This window comes from Vanessa tameamea, chromosome 25 (genome assembly GCF_037043105.1).
Source record: "Vanessa tameamea isolate UH-Manoa-2023 chromosome 25, ilVanTame1 primary haplotype, whole genome shotgun sequence".
Taxonomy (NCBI): domain Eukaryota; kingdom Metazoa; phylum Arthropoda; class Insecta; order Lepidoptera; family Nymphalidae; genus Vanessa; species Vanessa tameamea.
Genome location: NC_087333.1, coordinates 3417894 through 3433910, shown reverse-complemented (window position 1 = coordinate 3433910; position 16017 = coordinate 3417894). Strand labels below are relative to the sequence as shown.

Genomic DNA, 16017 nt, shown 5'->3' with positions numbered 1-16017 from the left:
AAAGAGTTAGGTTTATGAAGTAGTTATGCAAGATACGAATTGAATTGAGTGAGACCGCAGAGCACGGGTTCATAATTCGTATGTTATAAGAAGTAATAAAACCGAAACCGAATACGGCACAATAAAGCATCTGCGCTATACTTACATTTGCAATTATATTTGTGATAATCTTAATGATAAATCACGTCTATATATTTCAAGAATGAAAAACTTTGTTTTTCTATATTATTAAAATCTAAAGGGATAATATAATTGTTTTATTTATGTCAAATCAAAAGATAATACAGTGACATATGTTCAAAAATATGATATATCATAGAATATATGCAACCATGTCGCAATTATAATCGCTGGTAAAATGGTATGCTTTTATTAAGACATCTAAGGTGAAGGAAGTTTAGGAACATTCCAATTAAATCTTTGTGTAAATCTCAATTGATAGGAAGGAAGCGGCTGATCAATTTTTTTGTGTTAACGATACCACTTTTTACGGGCTATTGTTATACGCACAAAAACGTCAGGTCTGATAATAGATTTTGAGCGGAACCGGTTTTCGTACTTTGTTTATCAACAAATTAAATATAATAAAAAACCATCAACATTTAGTTTTGAGCGCAATTGTCTATTATTTGAAGTTAATTGTCTAATTTCCGTGTATTTTCGTTGAATTTGGACACATCAGCTTGTCTATTTTATACGTCTAAAGATGCTTTTGAATGTTACCGTATATTTAGTAAAAAAAAAACGACTTTGTTGGAATACTTAGATTTCTAGGTCTTTCGGAGGCTTTCATAGTACAAGAGGAAAAAGCTTAGATGTTATGGAGATTGCTTTTTTTAAATCTTAGTAATTGGTTTTTATAGAGAGGTCGAAAAAGGTCTTATCCAGTCTCGGCAGGTTTTTATAAGTTGCTGAGATCAGATTATTGTGTGATTTTCATTTAGACTCATCTTGTTTCCGCATAATGCAAAATTCGTGTTAGCCTCTCCGAATACAGTTGCCCTCTACAATTAATCTTCTTCTATACATACCATTATTTAAATATAGACTTATTGTTTTACATTTCGACATTCAATTCGACTTGAGTTTCCATGCAACATTCAAATTCCTAATCAGTGGTAACGTTGGACCACACAAAGATGCTTGTGATAATCTATTTGGATAAAATACTTTTGATTTTATATCTTTCAGCAAGCATTTTGGCTTATATTTTTGCGAACGATCAATGCAATCAGTTTTTTTTTTATTTGAAATTAGAACATCCTAAAAATATGCATCATACGATTATCTACACCGATTTTTTTATGAAACATTATATACTACTAGCGACCGGCGCCGGCTTCGCACGGGTGCAATGCTGATACTAAATATACTACAGAATGTCTTACGACGTTCACAGTTTTTCAGTCGATAGACAATACAAACCGCTATGTCCCTGCGTTTTAAATCTGTAATATCTTCGAAAATATTCATATAAATTACAAGCTGTAAAGAGCCATATCGATCTATATTCAATGCACAGTGTATTTAAGGTACTTAATTGGATAAAATTAATGCTGTATTGCTTAAAATCGTTTAAAAGCCATTATTTCTCGTAAAAAGTAAAGGATGAAAAATAGTTATTGTGGAGTATCCCTAAGAGATAGACGTATACCATCGCGGACCTTTTTGAAGACCTTTTTTAAGGTGTACAATACATTATTTTGTTCTGTCTCGTAGGGTTCAGTCAGCGTTTGCAATGTAAGTTTATTTACGACATTACTTTAGAAACCTCTAAAATGGGCTATAAAAGGGATGACTGAAAGACAATTGCATGTGGCGGAGATGAGAACACTGAGAGGAATGTGTGGTGTTACGCGAATGGATAGAGTAAGGAATGAGTACATAAGAGGAAGTTTGAAAGTGGCACCGGTAACCGAGAAGCTATCTGGAAACCGGCTGTCTTGGTATGGGCATGTTATGCGGAGGAATGTGGACCATGTTGTGAGAAAGGTTTTAAAAATGGATGTGGATGGATATAGAAGTAGGGGACGACCCAAGAAACGATGGATGGATTGTGTGAAAGACGATATGGTTAGAAAGAATGTTACTTATGAGGTGACGTCCGACAGAGAAGTATGTAAGAAGACATGCTGCGCCGACCCCAAGTAAAATTGGGATAAGGGCAGGAGGATGATGACTTTAGAAACCTCTAAAATAATCAGCGTGTCCTCTACTATATTGTGCATGTATTATACATATCAACCTTTCTCTGTAATCAATCTATCTATTAAAAAAACTCGCATCCAAACTCGTTGTGTAATTTTAAAGATCTAAGCATACACAGGGACAGACAGCGGTAAGCGCATTTGTTTATACTGTGTAATGATATGCTTATAATCACATATTATTCTTTCCCTCAATGCGACTTGAGTGAGATATCTGCAGGAGGACTTGACTCCTTATTTAGTGGGTCCATCAGATTTTGTGGCATAAATAAAAACACCCTGATAATCCTCCCTTGATTTTTACAATGAAATAAAATCATATCCGACTTTAAATTACGTTTTCTGTTTATATTATAATTTTAAGAGATTTTTAATTAAATGATATATTAAATGACACTTAAAACGCGATCTCAAGGTAAATAAAATGTTAACTAATTAAATCTAAATTATGATACAGTGCAAGGCCTCGTACGTACTTCCTTATTTCAAGATGTCGTTTGTATTTAAAATACTAATGAATCTATGAATTTTAAATTATTAATTTATTATTGTTGTTATTATTTTTTGTGACTTTAAATATAAATTATCATACTAGTTATACGTATGTCGTAAAGGATAAGTTATGTTTGTCTGTTTGTGGATCTTATTATGATAAAAATTCTATATAAACTGACTTAGAAGTCTACTACTCTACACTCTACATGGGACTCTACATGTTGGATGATATTTCTAATTATTGTTATTAATAATATATCTTTATAGTACAACCATATTGTATCTCGATGATATCATAAACCAGATTAATCCATGCATATACTAATACATACTATATCATGAATACAAATATTTATATGTTGTTATATTAAATAATTTTACTTTATCCAGAGGTCATCTGCAACAGATCGTTTTGTTAGTAATAAAACCCCTTTTGATCATACCATGAATGGTTTTTTTAACACGCTCTCAGTGGCTTCGTCTGAATGTATGTAACGGAATCTTTGAACGTAATTCTTAGGATTAGATTCAAAACTTCTCCGATAATCAAGAACCAATGACAATACGATAATTTGATAAGTTTTTTACAACAACATGATGATCTTGTTAAAAAACTTAACATGAAATCTGAATAAAATATTGGTATTAATGATTTGCCCACATTGACTTTGCGATTTGACATCTTTGCGTCGGTAATTGTTTAATCTTTGGCGAATATTTTTAAACTATTTTATTATTATTATTACTATTTTTATTTTATTCTTTTCGTTAACAAAACAGCATAGTTTTCTTCGAAATAAAAATATCGTGGCTGGCTATCAAGGCACAGCGTAAGCAATTTAAAAACAAAATACGAAGTTAATAGTACAGTAAAGAACTCTCTTCGTATCTCATTAGTGAAAAGTTACATAAAAGCATCAATTTGTAGTCAACATACTCTTTGTAATACTATAGCCAATATCGCATTTCACATGCGGTGAGTTTCGAGTTTGTATTTTTCAAAATCATAATAATACGCGTACGGTGTCAGCTTAGATAGCTAGAGTGATTTTAATAGCTATTGGCACAATTAATATTACTTCATAAATATCTTGACATTTTTAATGTTTTTGTTTTTTTTTGTTAAAGATTAAATTTGTTTAGAATATATTTAAAAGAACACGCTGTGAAATCATTATCCACAATAAGTTAAACTAACTATTATTACGTTAATGAGCACCGCATCAACGATCATAATAAACATTTTTTTTTAAATAAAATGTTAATAAAATCGAACGTAAGATATTCAAGATAATCTTAAATCGATCCTGAGTATCGCGCTGTTCAAAATAGTTTTTTTTAGTATTATTAGGCTGATTGGATTTGATCACCAGCTTCCCTACACATTGTAAGATATTAACCATCCTTTATATAACCGTTGAAGTCTGAAATCTCTTGTGACTGTAGTTACACTGGCTAACTTAAGCTTCAAACGGCAACACAACAGTGTAAAGTATTGCTGTTAAATGATATAACATGTAAAACATCAAGGGCAGATTAGAAAACATATGTGTTAGATGTATTTTCTCGTCTACTTTCGGACTCGAGTAATATTAAAAATCGATTTATTAAAAACAATTTACAAAACCAGTAATAACAATTGAAGATCCACTAATTTTTCTACCTATCCGAGTATTTTTTTCTTTGAATTTATATGAGACTTTATTTTATATTCTATTCAATTATAATATTAATAAGACTCATAAACATCCATACAGAGTAGATAAAAATCTTGAACAATCACAGAACAAGTGATATATGTATCTAATTATATTTAATCTAAATTATACTAGATATCTCATAAACTGTACGCTTTCAATTTAACAAAATTTCTTTAAAAAAGTCAATTTTTGAATATTACATTTCACATATCTATTTACCCTAACGATGAAGATTGTACTTTCTTCAAATTAAAATAGCAGGTAAAAATTAAATTTTATATTAACTAAATATTTGTTTAATATATAATTAAAAATCGATTACTAAAATCGATTCATAATCGCCTAAAATAACGTGAAACAAGCACATAAAATTAGTCGGAACTGATAATCTCTTTCATCTTGAATCGTCAATGAAATAGACTAATTATTTATTCATTGTGTTACATATTTTCGCATTTAATTCGACATCAATTTTAAATATTTTAGTGATATGATACATTATCATTAGTTACAAATTATCTTCATTTGATTAAAATTATAGTGCGCAATGGTTATTTTAAACTAAGTATATGTCTGTTTAGTTAAATAAAATCTATATATTATGGATTGCAGGTAATTATCGTATCAATAAACAAAGCAATAAGGTTTATTGGCCTTTGGTATATCGACAGTAAATCGACATAATGTTCCAAGCCACATGAAAATAGTTTCATGAAAAAAGAACTAAATTATATTATAAGCTACTGATTTCGAACCTGGAAGATTGACTAGGAACGTGCAATAAAGGGACTAAGTCGTAAATGAAATAATATTAATTTATAATTGTGTTAAGCTCACACATCTGCTATAGCGGAAACAATATTGTACGCTATACATAAAAACAAATTAATTTGGCAATTTATATGCTGAATACATTTTGTATAATAACAACTTCAATTTGTGCAAATCAAAGTGTGAGGAATGATTTTTGTTAATAATTAACAAAACGTCATAACAAAAAAATATTCTTAAAATATACGTTATCTCTGAAACAGTAAGGTATCTGTATAAACAGAAAGGTAGAGAGCTCAAACTCAAACAAATATAGTACAGTAAAGTATAGTTATCATGTACTTAATTTGTGTTTATAATTCATCTTGTGTTTAGCGATGGAAATCATTGTGGGGAAACTTGTATGTGTCGAATGAAGTTCTGCAACTTTAATATGCTTTGAAGCTTACATATTATTGCTTTTCGTCATTGAATCGTATCTGACAATATATTTTGTATTTTGGGTGTTCCAAGGAGTCCAATACTTGAGCCAGTTTTGTATCTTATCCACAGAAATAGTACAGAAGAAGACGGTAATACAAACATACTTACAATCAATGAAAATGTTGTTATCAGAGTCATCACTTTTCTTCCGTATCTATCAGTGAGGTAACCCATGGGAGCTCCGAAGATGATTGCCGAGATGTACGTAACAGATGTAACCCAGGATATGTCGCTACTTGTGTAAGGATCTGGCGCAGGGCCTTGAGGTGTTTGAAGAAGCGAGATCATTGGAGACAGCCAACCTTGCACCATGCCGAAGTTGAGCAGTGGAATCGTTACTGAAAAAAAATAATGCAATCAACGAAATGGTTTGAATTTGAATTTGTTTTGTTTAGTTTTTTGAATTTGGTATCTGAATAAGCTTTGTTGCTTTTAAGATCGTTTAGATTTGTTCATAAAGATTTTTTATTCAAACTGATAGTATTTTGTAGCAATACTAAGATTAGATTAATTATATCCAAAATAATGTAATACAGGATATAAGTATATTATTCATTTATATGCGTTAACATTTTTGAAAAATCTCAATTTTTTCGATTCGAAGTTCGTAGAAAGATTTCGAAATAAGTATATGGTCTTTACTCTAATTGTACCCGTTACATAATAACACAATGAACACACACAACAACAGCCGTCATAATTACATACATATATAATTGTATTTAAGTAACATGACTTTGTATTTTTAAATGTTGAAAAAGAGTAACTACTGCGTTTCTGGGCGGTTCTTTTCGGTAGAATTTACATTCCGAACCGGTGATAGCTTCACTTAATATAGTTTGTTAAATGAGGATTCAAAACTGCTTATAAAAGCCTACTTGAATAAAGTATATTTTGATTTTGATTTAAGATACTTTTAGAAAGTCACAGAGTTAACTTATTTAGATTCCGACACTGAAAGGTTTGGAAAGTAGACTGTGCAAACCAAATCACACCAAATCTTTATTTAACTGACATCAACATAATGTCTAGGTCAAGTAAAGGACCTAATCACGATTCGGAGTTAACAAAATCTGTTTGTGTTTTTTAGTTTATGTTTAAAATTAACCTTCTATCAGAGTCGGCACGTCAATGTCGCCGGGATCAGTTCCGGTGATCGACTTTGACAGCTCTAGGCGGTTATATCGTCGAGCTATTGAACCTTGAATCAACATAATATACAAAGTCGGATTTAAAGGTCTGGAGACCCTGGGGCTACAAAGGAGTGGAGGCCCTAGAGCAGCAGAGGCGTGGAGACCCTAATAATTATGTTATGAATTAATTTGAATATTTTAATTTCAATCAGTAAGCTATAATTTATTTACTCGTATCGATAACTTTTAAAACAGTAATTAGTAACATTATTATAAATCGACTATATCTAGATATTTGTTAACTTGTCGGAATCTCTGTTGTAGGAGCCCCTCTCCTAGAAGCCCCCCGGGCAGTTCCCTCCCATAAACCCGGTCCTGATCATACAGAACTAATGTTATGTCTTAATGTATTACTAGTGTTCTAAAATAAAAGAAGAATAAGGGATTAAATGCGTAGTGTTCGAGAACGATTTGCATCTAGGTTTTTTTTTAATTTTATTTATGCAGAAATAATCTTCTTTGCGTAGTTGTAAAAAGACGTTCTACCTCATTAATTGCATTACCAGTTTAGAACTGGTTACGAAAACTTCCCCTTAACGCCGCTTAACATTATTTTCCTGTTTATCAAACTTTATTAATATAAATATCGATTTTCTCATGCTAAATATATGTTAGATATATAATTGATTATAATTACAAAAGATAATAAATTGATTGTGTTTATATCGGGTCACGAAAAGGTAGATTTATGGTCGTGCGAGTTTTATGAATTAATTTTGTTTAATGGTTATCTAATACATAGTTCAAAAGTTTCAGTATAAGTCATGATGTTGACTTTTCGTAAGTTTGGATAGGTACCCAGAAGTAGACCATCGTTACATTCTACTGCCAAACAGCAATTAGTATTGTTATGTTCTGGTTTGAAGAGTGAGTGACCCAGTATAACTACAATCATCAACCAAGACGGTGCATTGACAATATACTTCTTAGAGCGTGACTACTTACCATCAGGGTCTATAATATAAGACAAAATGTGATAGATTATCGCAAATTTGTTACTTTGACGGATTAAAAAAGTGATTGAAACTCATTGCAACCGAAGTTCCATAATAGCGGTGCAGGTGAACTTTCTATTACGTAACTCTTGTATACCGACAGGTCAGCAATGCGACCGCTAGAGAGATCAGGCGCAAGGACAACGATTTTACGCACGCAAGCGCAACGCTGCAAACTTCTGAACTCCGGTTTGCTCACTAATAATCTCTCGGAGGAATAGATAACTTTTAGTGATCCATTCTTAAAGCTGATCTTGCACTTCGACGTTTGCTGATATATACATAAGACATATTTAAATACCACTAGAATTATATAACTTTATAATCTTAATATACAGGGTTATTGGTAATTCGACGCATTCCCGTTAGGAGGTGATAGGGGTAACTAATTGCGATAATTTTAACCCCTATATGTATGATGCAAAAGTGAACCATTTTTGAGTTATCTCGTATCACGTATGCATATAGGGGATAAAATTTTTGCTAATAGTCACCCCTATCACCTCCTAACGGGAATACGTCGAGTTACCAATAATCCTGTATAATTCGTATAAAAATGCCATACATATTTATATAGTATCTTTTTATGCTGTAAGTGATGGGAGTAGAGCTGGCTATGACTCTGCTATAATCATGATTACGTACTTCATAGATATATACGCCATTGATGTTTTCAAATCAAAATCCTTTATTCAATACAGTCTTATCGATTATCAAATTAAATACTATCACCGATTCGGAAAAGAAAACCTGAAAAAACCGGTGAAAAACCTCAGCGGATTTATTTTAGTCAATTTATGATTATTTTAATCAAATTATATTATTTGTAATCACAGGCACAAGGGACATAACATCTTAGTTCCCAAGGTTGGTGGCGCATAGGTGATGTAAGGAATGGTTAATATTTCTTACAGCGCCTTTGTCTATGGGCGGTGGTGACCACTATGCCCATATGCTCGTCAGCCAACCAATGCCATAAAAACAAAATTATATATATTCAATATCAAAAAGAAATATACGCCAGGAGGCATAACATTCCCTAGGCGTGCTATCAACCATGACCATTTAAAACAATAATTTAGATCACGTGGCAAAAAACTATTCTATGTAAATAAATATGTACAACTGACGTGAACAACATGGAATAAGTTGGTACAGAACTTCAGTAAATAAAACATTAATAGATGTTTCAAACAGTTAGGTATTTACAATATTTAATCGATTAATCTCATGTCAGTGTTTATACTACAACTACCTTTATTAATATCACATAAATATTCGCCTTAGCTTGCTTTTGCTCACAGATTCAGAAAATAACTAAGCAAGTATTGTAATTGAATAAGCCTTTCTAAACGCTCAAACAAGACGGAGCTGCTTAGGGAATGAAATGAAGATGACGAATCATGAATGAATCCTTATTCCAAGCCGTAGATTTTCTTCTTCGAATTAAAATTAAATCAAGGTACATCAAATATTAAATTAACATGGTTATTTTTATTTGGTGGAGCTCGATATTTCGACATTATCTACGAATGTCTTGTCATGTTCACGAGACACCAAATAAAAATAAAAAACATGGTAAATATCCCGTTTTAAATACTTGTAGTAATAGAAGGTATATAACATCTTCAATTACAGAAAGGAACATGAAAATTCGATTCACAATTGACGAACTTATCGAGATACTTACATCCCGACTTATCGTTATCAGGTTTTAGGCTTAAAAATGTCCTCCCTTGGAATTCAAACTTGCTTCATACCAAATTTCATGGAATTCAATTCAGTAGTTCGACTGTGAATGGGCAACAGACAGACAGACAGAGTGACTATTGCATTTATACTATTTGTGTATAAAATCTGGAGAGATTATATTAATTTTATAATTGCCTAATTGTTACGATATTATTAACAATAAATCATTTCAAACAGCTATAATGATTGTGCTGATGCTACTCGATCACATGGACTAACATAATTGTTACGCTTTTGTATATAGATATTTCGTGTTTGTCCCTCGTTATATCACAATACAATTAATTTGCATTCATTACCATAATCGTTTTAAAATACGATTTAATTATCTCCATTACCTATATTAACGGTAATGCAATCATGTTGATGACCATCCGACCGATTATATCGATTATTACTTTGAATTTATAAATAAATACTTAATAACGTTAGGCTAACTAAGTGCCAAGTAGAATAGATTTTTTTTTAAATTTAAACACATTACAATATAGAGAAAAAAAAGGCAAAGGTAATACTTTATTAAGTCTAACGCGTAAAATTTAAATAATAAAACTAAAGTAAAAGGAGGTCTTATCATATTTTTGAACTGTATATTGATTTTCATTGATCAAATGTTTGGGGATGTAACCCGAATATTATGATACGGCGGATGGATGAAAAAAAAAGCCATCGTGACTAGTCTTTCGTTATTACTCAAATATTCTTTAATTGTTTTATTACATTTTACATAATCACGTTTGTTCTTGTTTGTAACGTGAAAATTAAAAAGCAATTATGAAAAAACTCTACGATGAAAAATTGGGGCCTAAGAGGAGGGGGGCCTTCTTGGTACTATTCTACTCTACCGAAAACAACACGACAGTTATTAAACTTATTTAAGTAATTATAAATTGCTTAGAGTCATTTTATTCGTAATATAATATGCAATTTTAAATTATCCTTGTTCTTAATTACGTTGAATATATTATTACTTCAAGTATAAATTATTATAAGATGTTTTTAAATTTTATATTCCATATTTGTCATTTGATATTAAAAATGGCATTTAGAACAAAATAACATATGTTAAATAAACTTGGTACTGTTCTTTTAACTGTATTATGCTTTTGTTCTAAGCGTATAAAATGACTATTGAAACAGTATCGAATGTTTTGTTAAGGGAGATAAAAATAAGTACATATCTGCATGCATTATTAATTAGTTCAATAATAATAAAAAATATTCTATTATTTTTTTTCCATTCTTAAAAAGAGATTTTTTTTTCAACCTTCTTTGTTAAAAATAGTCGATTGATGTGTAAAATACTTGACAATATATATCAAAACGAGTCGTCCACGGCTTCGATCGCGTTTTAGAAGTTAGTTGTCATGTGTAAGGCAAAAAAGTAGCCTTTGTCTTTCCTTGGAGTTCAAGTATGCTTCATACCAAATTTCGTCAAATTCGGTTTATTGGTTTGGCAGTGAAGAAGCGATCGACAGACAGACAGACAGACAGAGTTACTTTCACATTTATAATAATGAATGATGATGATACTTGACAATATATAATAAAATAAAACGAAAGTTCGTTTCAAATTTAAAAACCGATAATGTCAATTGTTACAGGATATAATATCAAGTTTTAGAAGTAGTTGCAAAGCCTTAAGGTCACGTATCCGTTCGGCCAAACTTACTTTTAATTGCATTTAAAAAATAGTTTAATTGCTTATATGGCACAGAAAAATATTAAGTGAGATATTTACTCGAAGTTTTGTATAAGCTTTTTAAGGAAATCGATAAACGATTCAAGAAACCTCATACGATAGAAACAATAGCAAAGTTTTATAATAATCATCAGATTTTGACCTTGACCTTGACCACTTTAGAAATTATTTTTTTATTTATTTAAAACAAGAATAATTAATTGAATAAATATATCATCGTGCTTAATATTTACTAAGCCAAGTGTTTTAGGAATTAGTTTTACTTACTAAAGTAACAATGACAAAAATGGTCGCGACGTCTTGTCAGCGACGGGTCGTTTGCCTTAATCAAAATAATTTTAATATTTAATATCGATATCATAAATTTAACGAGCTGACTCGACAAACGTCCTGTCTTAACTATAATAATATATAATGTTGAATCCTAAATAGTATGATTAAAAAATATATATATTATTTATTATTCTAATGCTTTATGATACACAAGATTCTAGGCTTTATTTTCTGGCGCGTAAATGAATAGTTTTGTTGGCATTCGATTTTGGTATAGAAAAGTTAATATGGTCGTTAAGTTTTCATAAAATTGTCTAATGTTCCGTGCAACTTTCTTATTTTTTTCTTTCATTGAAGGACCTCATGACAAAAAATACAACAAAAAAAGGATTAGCGAAATCGGTCCAGCCGTTCACGTGTGATGTCGTGACCAAGGGAAATAGGGATTCATGTTTATTTATATTTAGGCATTTTCCTCTTTATTTGACTGCTCTTTTCTGTTCTCTTATTAGATTCCTTCCACCGTAGACTATCTTTTTTACTCGTATATCATCTGTTTTTAAGAAGTATAGCGTTAAAATAAAAATGTTTCACAGTCGTGTACCACTATCCTATAAATTAAGTTTTAAGGACACATTCTAGTTGTATTTCTGTTACGAGCTCCCATAGCCTGTCAAATTCTGAACTTTTTAAAACATATTTTATGTCCATAAAGCGATTTGAGTATTTATTTTATTATTTTTTTTCTAACCAGGAAATATATTATTGGAGAAAGGTCTATTAAATGATCATTTATAGGAGTGTCTAGCATTCTTTAAATTCCTTTTAGATGTAGTCTTGTATTTAGAAAGTGGTCTTAAATATTCTGCAACAAATATTATTATAAAAAACAAGTTTTGTATTATTTTTGTAATTTGGACATCGTTAGTGGGTCAGGTGATTTATTAATAGCTTTTTAGGAAGCACGATAACTATAATAATACGATAATTTGTAAGAGTTTCACATTTGTATCGTACAGATAGTTTTATAAACAATTTATTTGTATACAAAGTATATTTGTAATGCTAAACGTATTCATTTTATTAGTGCAATTATTTAAAAGAGATATATAATACATTTTTTAGTAGTGTAACTTTGCAAACGAAAGTACTACTAAATTACGCAGAAGTATAGTGCACAATTGCACATGACTGCACATGTGTTTCATTACTATTATGGCGATACACAGACGAGTGCTTGAGTACATGACAAATTGATATAAATATAAATACGTTACGAAAGCGTAACACTACACTCTTCAAATTCCACTTTGTTACTCTTAAGGACTTTCTTTGACAGAAAACTCTTTTTTGAGGACGTATTCTAATCTGTTACCTCCGGTTAAGCAGTCGTGCATCTAGCTTACTGATTAGGTCATGAATATATACGATTATTATATTTAGATGAAGGTCGATAATATAATATCATAATGATATAAAAATATGTTCTCAACAAGAATTAAATGAATTAAAAATATTACCTTTTTATCTTATAGTGTCTATCGCAATGGCAATAGAAGTAAAAATAAATAAACATCTTTAACCTTGAATTGCTAGGGCGATGTCTAAAATATTCTATAGTATTAGTGTTAAAATGGCGTTTGAACGTCGGCGAAATTGTTATCAGAAATTTAGAAGCAAAATTAAGTGTCTGGTATAAGTTATCTCAAAAAGTGTTGTATAAATAATGATATATTAATCGAGAGCCGTTTTAAGTGCATATTATAGCAGATCTATTAGCAAATCGCGTGGAATATGTAAATCTGAGGTTTATTTATTTGTACATCTTCTGCGATTAGGACCTGGACACGATTGACGAACTTACAGTATTGGAGGACCTGATCAATCAATCAAAATGTACTTGTTCTAATAGGCTTTTCTCAAACACATGTTAAATGTCGTTTTAAAAGATTATATTCGATTTTATTTATTCGATTGGAATTTAGACTTATCGAGAAGAACCTTCTTAGTTCTTCTTCTCAGTTAAGGTATATTAATAAAATACATTTATATTTTGTGCTTGATATTCAACAAACACACGCTTTTTTATCAAATATATAATATTATATTGAGCGATTAATTTATGATAATATTACAAATGCCATGTCTGTTTGTTACGCGTTCACCGGCGAACCACTGAATCGAATTTGATGAATTTTGGTAAAAAGTTAGCTCGAACCCCAAGGAAGAGATCGGCTTTTTAATACCTAACTCCTGACGATATAACCCTAAAACACGAGCGAAGCCAACTACAAGAACAGATAACTAGGATATTTACGGGTGAGTAGATTGCTTGACGATTGTATCTTATAGGGATAAATTCCTTATTTTACTCATAGAAAGTCGGAACGGACACGGACAATTAGTCATTTATATAAATCACAGTAACTAAAATAAACGCACTTTGGATAGATTTCTTCTCGATAGAATATTAATTAATTAGGTAGAATAATTCAACAGTGTAAGATGACGATTCAAAAGTCATTTCAATAAGTATACTTGAATAAGGAATATTTCGGTTTTGATTTATGATTTAATTATCACAGAGGATTCATGTTAACAAAATAAGTGTATGGTAAATATAAATTACCGTTTATAATTTGCAATTCTGACCGTACCTAGTCGTACTCGGCTATTAGATCGTTCGAATTGCATTGATACAGATCGTATAATAATATTATTATTTCAACAATTAAAATACATACAATATCGTACAATGTTCAAATACATAATTAATGGGTATTTAACCTTAAAAAATAAATATATATTTTTCATAACAACATTTATTTAGTAGGTCATATTAGGTTATTTTTAATCCGGATTTGCTTAATTAAGCTCTCCCCTGAGGGCTAATCCGGGTAAGGTGGGAATCTTACGCCGTAAAACACGATGAGGCTCCAATAACGTAATCGTTTTTCATCTTGTATCAAGGAAATATATTGTGAGCGATGGATAGACCAACACGAGTGTGATCCTAAAGGTTTTCGATAAATTACCGGATGTAAGGAATCTTAAGAACATAAAACGATATGTAAATAAAATATAAAAATGAAAATATAATGTAGTGTGAAAAACCCATCTACCAATGGTAAATTCGTTTCATATGTAGAAGCAGCCTTATTTAAGGGTCATTGTACTTTATAAAATAAGAGTATGCATTTGTACTTTGGTCCGCAATGTGACGTACTAACCTGTTTATTATTTTTATCAACATTCGATTCTGGTTTAAATCGGTCCGTAGAGTATGTAAAGCTGAAAACATACGGAGCTCCTACGAAACACCGTTACACGGTGGAGTCTCGAGGATATTATTATATGAAAGAATCCTAATTCATTGGTTTTGTGATTGATTAAATTAATTAAAATTATAGATTATTTATATTAATATTTAAAAGTGAAAATTAACTTTTTCGATTGTTTGTATTGAAAAAGGCTGTCTGTACGTTTTGATCTTTTAAACTACGCAACGGATTTTGATGTGATTTTCATCAATAAACAGCGATTCAAGAGATAGGTGTATACCTACTACGATACGCATATTATAGTAGAGAAAAGCCGAAAATTTCAACTATCGTAGCTGAAAAAAAAAAGGATTTTTTTTTCTATGTTTATTCTTCAATGTTAAAGTTGTATATATGTAGATACTTATTGTACCCGTGTGACGCTAGTTTCACGACCGTACTATTTTTTTTATTTTTTATTATTATATCGGTAGGAGTTCGAGCAAACAGGCCACCTAATGGTAAGGCAGACAATGGCGCTGTAAGAAATATTAACCATTCCTTATATTACCAATGCACCACCAACCTTGGGAACTCAGATGTTATATCCCTCGTGCCTGTAGTTACACTGGCTTACTCAACAAATATTTTCCATTGCCTATAGATTTAAATTTTAGTCATTTTAAACATAACAACAGAGATGAATAAAGTACCTGAAGCAATTCCAAGTGCACGAACAATAGGAAGAAGGCTTAAGGAAGCAGCAATCACCTCTTTTAGACCAGCAAATGGTCCAAAGCTGTCTGCAGCTTACAGACAAGTTTGTTAAAGATTTGCACGTGAACATCTTAACTGGACTGAAGAGCCATTGCTCTTCAAGCCTCTGCATTGTTCACCGATGTGGATAGGACATGTTTAAATGGTACAGAAGTTCGCATAAGAGTCTATAGTCGACGTGGAAAAATATATGCACAAAGTTGCATTGAGGAACATTATTTTTTGAGGAAGTTCGTGTATGGTGTGATTTCGATGATCGAGCAAACGGAGTTTGTGTTCACCGGCGTAGTTCGTCAAAAACGAAAAACGTTACAAGAGCCACATACAACGCTATAAAACAGAGGTTTTTGAAGCACACGTGGTACCTTACATGGGGTTGACAGGGGAAGATTTTACTGTAATGCAAGTA

At 31.1% G+C, this 16017-nt stretch overlaps 1 protein-coding gene across 1 annotated transcript in view; it reads right to left on the bottom strand.

Moving 5' to 3' along the window:
• Window positions 1-16017, bottom strand: part of LOC113403515 (facilitated trehalose transporter Tret1-like) — a 29378-nt gene that overhangs the window by 5043 nt on the left and 8318 nt on the right. Inside the window, exon 2 of the mRNA XM_026644099.2 lies at window positions 5765-5994. Coding sequence (XP_026499884.1) covers window positions 5765-5994 — 230 coding nt within the window. The remainder of the gene's footprint in view (window positions 1-5764; window positions 5995-16017) is intronic.